Below are 8,733 nucleotides of genomic sequence, written 5' to 3' on the forward strand. Positions count from 1 at the left end.
AAACGGATTGATTCTATTGGTGCAAAATCAAAAATTCACTCACACAAAAAAAAAAGTCAAAGGTCAAATTCAAAATGTGAAATTTTAACAATATATATATCTTTTTTATTTACAGACAAAACGAACCTTCCCCTAGGTCCAGAGTCTTTTCCTAGTTCCTACTCTCTTCAAAACGAACTCGCCGTCGTATTCGAACTACTTGCGGTCATTTTATCAGTCTCGGGCGATAGCGGCGGAGGAACAACACCGTGCTTCAACAATCCAACTTCATCACCACCACCGTTCACATCAATCTCAACCACAACATCTTTCGAATCTCGTATCCCTTCCTTCTGAATCCCTTTCAAAACCTCAACGATCTCATCCATCGATGGCCTCACCTCTCTCTCCTGCTGCAAACACCGGAACGCTAATTCAGCAACCGACGTCATCGCATTCTTCACCGAAGCATCTCTCTCGAATCCGAGTGATAGATCCGCGAGCTCGTGAACGGCGTCGTTTCGGATTTTCGAAATCGCCATGTTCGCTAGGTTAATATCGTGGCGGTGTCGTGTGATGTCTACAGCTTCTTTTGATGAGATCAGTTCGGTGAGTACGACTCCGAAGCTGTATACATCGCTCTTTTCGTTGAGACGGTAACATTGGTAGTACTCAGGATCTACATATCCTGGAGTTCCTTGTGGTGCGGTGGAGATGTGAGTTTGATCCGTCGGAAAAAGACGTGAGAGTCCGAAATCAGCGACTTTCACTTCGTAATTGCTATCTAGAAGAATGTTAGTAGTCTTGACGTCTCTGTGTATGATTCCTAAATCAGAGAAGTTGTCATCATTAGTCTAATCTCATTGTGTGTATGTGTGTGTGTGTTTAGTTTGTGTTACCTTTCGTGTGGAGAAAGGACAACGCGCTTGCGGTTTCAATGGCGATTTGGAGTCGAGTAGGCCAGAGAAGAGGACGAGATTGTGCTTGGTTTCCATGGAGATGTTCAGCTAGTGTGCCATTGGAGATGTATTCGTAGACTAGGAGTAGCTCTCTGCTGTGTCTTGTTGTGCATCCGTATAGGATGACCAGGTTTGGGTGTTTTAAGGACTTCAAGATCTCGATTTCGTTCTTGAATTGCTCAACGCGTTTTAGTGATCTTTCGAAGAGTCGTTTTACTGCTACAGCTCGTCCGTCTTTTAGTGTACCGTAGTAGACAGTACCGAAGCCTCCATCTCCAAGCTCTTTTGAGAAATTTTCAGTGGCTTCTTCGAGTTCTTCGTAGCTGAAGACTTGAACTCCAAAGTAGACGCTGTTTGCAAGGTTGGACATTGAGGGCACAAGGGAGTGGTTGCTGCCGGATATTGTTGTGGAAGTTGGTGTGTTTGACATTGTATTGCTCGAATAAGACGTTCCTGTTGATATGCCTTTGTTTGTGTACTGATCTGCCCGTTTCTTCCTTCTCCGGATGAAGATGCAGAGCAAACATCCGACGATAAGAATGGCACCCAAGAATCCACAAGCAAATCCAATGCCTTGAGAGACAAACAGAAAGACAAGAGCTTTGTAAGGTTATGTTGTTTCTTAGGCTGAAATTAGTTTCCTTGAAAGAAAAAGATAGTAAGCTACCTATTTTCGCATTTTTGGAGAGACCTGCATGAACAAAATTCCACGAGAAAAGGTGAGTTCAAACACAAGACAGAAGTTAGAATCGTGCTTGAAGCAAATTTTGAAAGAGAAAAGAGTTTCCTTGGGATGTTCATCAGAAAAGGAATGTAAATCCTATTCATGTTAGGTAAACTAGTTATAGGGATTATGCAGTGGTTGAGGAAGGGAGAAGATCTGGTTGTTGTGGAAATAAGCAAACTTAAATTAGTGGAACTATTTAGAAAAACGGAGCAAAAGAAATATTACCCTTTCCACAGGTATGCTTGTGTGGCTCATTTATACAATAGCAAACGAATTCTCTCGAGTGCTGATTATATCCACAAGAACCCTTTGAGTTTACGCAACGGGAACAATCATTGTTGAATCTAACCTCGAAACCCTTACCAAGAGCCTTCTTTACAGTCTCCGGACTCTGAGTTATCTCTGCTGTTTTCAGATCAGATCGAGAAACTGGAATTTCGATGGTCTTTTTGCAGGATGACCTAAACTCGTTTGCTCCAACCAACTCCTGTGAAGATGAGATCTCTTTTCTCATAAAGTAAATTTTCTCATCAGTATCATCCCCACACGGCAGCTGACCAATGTGATCACCAGGAAGATAATCTACACTTGGAACAGGGCAGTCGTACAAGAGAGTTAGCAATTCAGTGTCTTTATAAAATGGAAGAACATCTTGGTTGATTGGTGCGCTCCCAGAGTCCTCGGGACAAAGATTGTTGAGATAATCCTTTCGGGCAAGTCTTATTATACGAGACTCATAGTTCATCTCAAGGATTTGGAACTTAACCGAAGATATACTAAACTCTGCGAGATCTCCGCTGCAGTTGACCTTGAAATCCGGGTGACCGCACTCTTGTTTATCAGCTGTCCAAAATGGATAATAGAGCTCTGTATGATTGCCGCATTTAAACAAAGGAGAACAGTGTTTGTGACGCTCATCAACTGATAAAACACACGTGGGGATCACAAAGAACGCACATATGATTGTATAAGACAGAGAAATATTGATCATGGTGTTCTCCTCTGTGTTTTTCATTGCCTTAACGATGAATAAGAAGATGAGGAAGAACTGAAGAAGAAAGAGGAAGTAAAAAAGGCAGATGAGAAGTGAATTGAATTTGTCCAAGTCTTGGTTTTATATAAAGAAAAGAAAACTGAGGTAAGGTTTCTTTTTCTTTATTTCCAGAGGGAAATTTCTTTGGAATTAGGTGGGTTAGGATGACTAAGTCTTGGAATAGACTGGTCCATACAACAAGACAACCATGATATTAAATTATTTAATAGATTTTGTTTTTCTTGGTTGTTATTGAAATATTAGTCTCTATTGTTTTTGTAGGACTAAGGCTTGAAACAACTATTAGTCCCGATGCAAGAAATTTACTGGGAAAAGCTAGGCAAAGTAGAAAAGGGGATAGAAATAGACTAGTGAAGTCAATTTCCAAAAGGGCATCAAAAGAAAGAAGGAAAGGACTTGACCGTAATTGCCACTTTCTTTATCAGTTTCAGACAAATGTGAAGGTACCGAAAGATATGTGGAGAGAATGAAGAGTCTTTTAGTATTTACCGTGGAAAAGAGTCTAAAGATTTGTGATAAAGGAAGGAGACAGTTTCATTGTAAGGAAGACTTCCATACCCTAAAAATAACTTGATGGAAGTTGTTTATGTCAAGTTGCTGGAGGCAGATAGAGACTTTTTAGACTACTCAGGTTTTCTACCTTCCCTCTCGAGCTCACTAACAAGTAAGTTATGCCTTAACACTGCTAAAACCAACAGAGAAAGATTTGAAAGGAAAGAAAACTTTGACTTGGTTAGAGGGATTGCGGAAAATGTAGTATGAGATGTGGTTCTTGGTGATTAGCAAGTTGTATATAATATATGCTTGGGAGTTTAATCCAATTGCAGAACTAAGGGGGTTATAGCTTTGTTTTGTAATAGTGGAGGCTGCAGATGGACAAGTCTTGTTCAGATTTTTGAGCAATCTGTAAATTTCTTTTTTTAAGTCTAGTTGCATCGTAATAATACTGCACAAATTTGCAAAGGAGGAAACTAATATGTTCTGCATAAGAAACTTTCTGATAGTTCAGAAACTTACCAGTGGTACCAGATGGAATCATTGAAGTGCATTTGATTTCTGATGACGAGTTTCTCTTGCAACAAACCGGAGTGGCAACATGGTATTCACAGATTCCACCACTGGTTTGACATCCTTGGCACAGTCTCTTATCAATCTTCAGTTTCACCTTGAATCCATATCTTAGTACACTTCCCAAATGGGTCAAATTCAAAGCATCCTCGCCCAGATCATAACTCGTGGGAACAGTGATGTTGAAACTCGCGCTACAGTGTTCATGGTAGTTATTATCCTGATGCACCGAGGCAAGACCAATTTTTGGACATGAGAAATTTGTGGGATTATGATATGTAGGGTTACAGATATAGTAAACAAAGAGGGTTTTGTAATCTGGCAAAAGCTCAAAGAGTTCAGGAGTCAACGTTGTGCCGGTGAATGTAGCAGAGCAGAATGATTCATTTAAAAAGTCTTGCCTCGCAAGTCTAAGAGTGTTAGATGAATTGTCTATTTGGAGAACACGGTACATCTGATCTGAGATAATCAGGGAAGTCTTGCTCTCGTGACAGTGAAGCACCAAAGAAGGATGACCACATGGTTCTGGTCGACCCCCTCCCCAGAAAGGGAAACCGGCTGTGAGATTCCCACACTGAAACAGAGTATCACATAACTTAGTCTCTAGTTTACTTAAAGCACAAGGTAGATGGTGAAAAGATGTTAAGAAAAAGAGCAAGACCAGAAAAGAATCGGGTTTAGAGAATCTGAAGAGTACTGGAGGAAACATGATTGATATCTGAAAAGTTGTTTCTTTTCCTGGGGGTTGGTTTGAGTTAAAGCAGAGTAGATAATTTGATTAAACAAAATAAACCAGACTATAAAAACAAGTGGAGACAAAGAGAGAGTTAGTGGAATTTTCTAAACGACTAAGTCAAGATTGAAAATGATATATATAGATCTAGACTTTTGAGAATTTAATCACACGTCTTTGTTTAGTTGACTTTAGAAGACTTTTCTAAGTTTGTTTTTGTTTGTAAGTCATCCAAATCAACTAAAGCCTTTTTCACTGTGGAAAAACTTGGTAACGTATAAGAAAAACTGTTTCAGACAAATATTTCTAGGAAGAAGAAGTGATAAAGTAGGGTTCCAATTCTAGGTTTGTAATGTTGTTGTTTAGAAATAGCATATTACGTTCATACAGAAATATTTTTTTTTTGCAAAAAAAAGTTAATTTTATACATAAATATGCCAACAACAATTATAAAAATCAAAAAATTGGCTCACTCTAGTTGAGAGGGGAGAATGCATTATTGGCTTGATTAGATAGAAACTGAAGCTAGAAGGTTGACTTCTCGGCATAGACTTCAAATCAATAGAAGTAACTATTCATGTAGAGAGGATCAAAAAATTTAGATTTTAGCAAAACAATTTGTAAAATTAATCTAATAGCTCTTCGTATTGGTATAGTCAAAGTTTTTGAATTTTGTTTTAACTTCTAAATATTAAAAATAAATAATAAATTTAGTACGAGTATGAGACTATGAGAGTATGTAAACTTTAGACTAAAAAGTAATGTTAAATTTTCTATTATTTTTACCATACAAATTTTAGACTAAAGAGTAAAGTCAAATGTAACCCGGTGCTACAACTAAATCATCATTTTATTAGAATATTAAACGTCAAATTAAGTTAATTCAATTCAAATTGTGTAAAATTTACTTTTCCGCGGTTAAATCCTAGTCAGGCCCGGCTTAAATCGGTAGGGCAAAGGGGCAAAGGCCCAAAGGTCCATCAACATTTGCAAAATAAAATTTTTTTTGTAAAAATTGTCTATTTTCAAGGAAAAAAAACGAATAAGTTCACAAAATAGTATATTTGGTAGAAAAAGTAGGGATGTCAATTATGGTCTAAACAACTAAATTTTATTCTAAATGAAATCCAAAATATCAATATTTTTCTATATAATCTGTTAAAGGGCATGATGTGTCTGTATTTTATAGGGTTTTAACCATATTTTTTACATTTGTTTTGAGTCTTTTAATGAGTCAAACTGTGCTTTTAGAGTCTTTTTAGTCTTTTGTCAGTCTGTACAAGTTCTAGGTTACTTTGGAAGGAAACTGAGTGTTTTGGGGATGATAATATTCATCTGGAGCCAATTTGGTGAAGACTGATCAGACTAGCAATCAGATGAAGAAACCGCAGAAAAAGCATCCTAGGAATCAAAACCAAAGAGAATGTGGTGAATTCATCCTTATCAGCTTCAATCTCATCCAGATAAATCCTGAAGGCAGGCCACTCGGAAGGCGAAGACACCATCTTCACCAAGTCAGAACAATTGGTTAGGAAGAAGAAAGTCTGATTATCTGAGCCAATCATACCCCTCATTTCCCAAACCAGAGCTTCAAATCTCTTAAATAGTTAAATTAAAATCTCTTAAATATTTAAATTTTCTATTTTATTATATCTAAAAACATAATTTTACATATTATGTTTTCAGTTTATTATGTTCCAATTTCTTTTAGGGTATAGTATTTGTAAGTAACTATGCATTTTATAAATAAAAGAAATCCATATGTTTATTTTTATAAGTGGCAAAAATGGCAAATTTCAAATGTTTTAGAAAAAATATAAATTTTGAAAAATGTTCAAGGAAAAATGGCTTTTTCTAGACCAATAATCTCTTAATAATACAACTGCCAAGTATTTTTCTTATTTTAAACTTAGAAGCCATTGGCTTGTGTATACAAAACCATATCATCATTTCACCTCTTCGAATCATAGACCGACTATCCCATATTCCCATCTCAAATAAACCTAAGATAATTAACAATTTTGAATTAGAATTATAGCCAAAAAATACAACTAAATTTCTATCAATCACAATAAACCAAAAAAACATAATTTACTTGTTCTTACAAAATAACATCAATCTAGAAAGATGACTGAATTAATATTAAGTAAAAATATATTTTTGCAGGAGAAAGAAACATATGAAAAAATTCTTTTAAAATTGATAAGAAAATGATGAGATTTGACATTTTATGTATTCCCTTCGTTTCATTATATATGATGTTTTAGAGAAATATTTGTTTCATAATATAGAAAGTTTTTAACTTTCTATGCAACATTCAGATTAATTTCATATTTGATATGATGTAGTCTTATTTATGATTAGTCAAAATTTTAAAAAGTAGTCATATCTTAATTTGTGTGTTTTTACTTAAAACGTTCTATATTTGAAACGAAAAAGAGTATATTTTTTACATCTATATTTTACACTTGTCTTAGAAAAAAAAAAGACATAATTCAGAAAAATGTACAAAACAATGTATTTGAAAGGGTATATTAAACTTTATATGAAACTTTTGTTATCCTTATTCCAAGCTAATAATTTCTCTTCTAATATAGACAGGTTTATTGATATTAATTTTTTTTTTGAAAAATATATTTTTATATGAACATATTTAAGCTAAAGACAGAAAACCAATTATTAAAATATTCTCTATATATTAATAGAGAAGCACTCTCACAAAAAAAAAACTGAGGTGTCGCGCTCACAGAGCTCATGTACCTTTTTTAATAATTGTCCTTACTTCTCATTATTATTTACATAAATATGCCATTATAATATTAGGAGCCAATGTTTTTTTCTATTAGCTTTTAAAAATGAAAGAATTAATCAATTATTAAATCCCAAAATATATTTAGTTATCATTTTCATAACCTATTTAATTATTAAAAGTAAGTGACATTTCACAAAAAATTATAAACCATTTATTTGATTTTTTGAAATGCTAAACTTATTCTCCTATTTAAAAAAGTCCGATGACTATTCAACTATATTTTTAAAAAATTAATTGAATGAATTATCACAATAATCATAAAAGTAAATAACATTACACAAACATGCTAAACTTATTCTCCTATTTCATTATTAAAAGTAAGTGACATTTAACAAAAAATTATAAACCATTTATTTGATTTTTGAAATGCTAAACTTATTCTCCTATTTAAAAAAGTCTGATGACTATTCAACTATATTTTTAAAAATTTAATTGAATAAATTATCACAGTAATCATAAAAGTAAATAACATTACAAACAGTATAAACTTATTTACCTATATAACTGTTTGAAACACAAAACTTATTTTCTGGTTAAAAATCCGATAACTATTCAAGTATACTAAAAATTATTTATCACAATATAATCTTAAAGATAAATAACATTTCACAAAAAAATTTAAATCTATTCATCAATTTAATTTTCTGAAAAACAAAGAATTTATCTCCTATTTAAAAATTCTAATGACTATTTAAATATATGTGACTCGGCGGTCTTAACATAGTATCCATGTTATTGATTTTTTCGACAATCCTAGACAATCATTTTTCGTATAATTTTTTACTAGGGCTATACTTTTTGATTATTTACCACTTTTTATACATTTTTCTCATTGCATTTTTAAATTTAGGATTAGTTTAAATTAAATAGATTAGTCTAAAAAGTATTGTCTTATCTATTTAATGACATAGTGATGTGGAACATAAAATATGTAAATTTGATTTTAGAAACACAAAAAGACATTAAAACTTTTTCCATCATGTTAAAATTTTTTTTCACATTCAAATATTTTACGGGTGAAATATATTTTTGAACAAAATAAACGCAAACTTGAATGAACGAAAAAAATAAATTTTACTTACATATTTTGCTTTATACAAACAAATTTTAAATCTTAAATAATAATACTATTTATGATATTTTATTTAAATCGATTTATCCGCACCATATTGTACCTAGTAAAGTGTATCGTGATTTTGTCTATTACAGTTTTGCCACATGTCACGTTTTGCTGAGAAAATTTTAAAACTTTATATAATAACACGAACAAATTTTTGAATATCTTTTTGACTAACTGTACTTTAAAAGCCAAAATTTATATAATAAGGTATTATTGATGATTTTTATATATTATTATATAATTATTTCCTTCGGAAATTTTAATATTAAATCGCTACAATA

The 8,733-nt window shown here is 33.1% G+C and overlaps 1 protein-coding gene across 3 annotated transcripts; it reads right to left on the minus strand.

The window, feature by feature from the left end:
* LOC104733033 (LEAF RUST 10 DISEASE-RESISTANCE LOCUS RECEPTOR-LIKE PROTEIN KINASE-like 1.3) lies at window positions 49-4,708 on the minus strand. 3 transcript variants are annotated; one of them, XM_019234122.1, is made up of 5 exons: window positions 4,449-4,705; window positions 3,737-4,361; window positions 1,606-1,629; window positions 879-1,511; window positions 49-805 (listed from the first exon to the last, which is right to left on the minus strand). In XM_019234122.1, the coding sequence occupies exons 1-5, from the start codon at window positions 4,494-4,496 to the stop codon at window positions 168-170; spliced, it is 1,968 nt and encodes a 655-aa protein (XP_019089667.1). In that variant the 5' UTR covers window positions 4,497-4,705; the 3' UTR covers window positions 49-167. The 3 variants fall into 3 exon arrangements, with proteins under 3 accessions (XP_019089667.1, XP_010450953.1, XP_019089666.1); XM_010452651.2 differs by having other exon boundaries at window positions 3,737-4,708; XM_019234121.1 differs by lacking the exons at window positions 3,737-4,361; window positions 4,449-4,705 and adding an exon at window positions 1,891-2,982.

Source organism: Camelina sativa, chromosome 12, assembly GCF_000633955.1.
Source record: "Camelina sativa cultivar DH55 chromosome 12, Cs, whole genome shotgun sequence".
In the NCBI taxonomy this organism is placed as follows: domain Eukaryota; kingdom Viridiplantae; phylum Streptophyta; class Magnoliopsida; order Brassicales; family Brassicaceae; genus Camelina; species Camelina sativa.

What these genes read in the sequence shown, in the direction of transcription:
- LOC104733033 (XM_019234121.1), bottom strand. Translation starts at nt 2,680, where the DNA reads ATGAAAAACACAGAGGAGAACACCATGATCAATATTTCTCTGTCTTAT. An exon ending in CTCCAAAAATGCGAAAATAG is followed by an intron (nt 1,512 to 1,605) that starts GTAGCTTACTAT and finishes TTGTCTCTCAAG; the next exon opens with GCATTGGATTTGCTTGTGGA. An exon ending in GTCCTTTCTCCACACGAAAG is followed by an intron (nt 806 to 878) that starts GTAACACAAACT and finishes TCTCTGATTTAG; the next exon opens with GAATCATACACAGAGACGTC.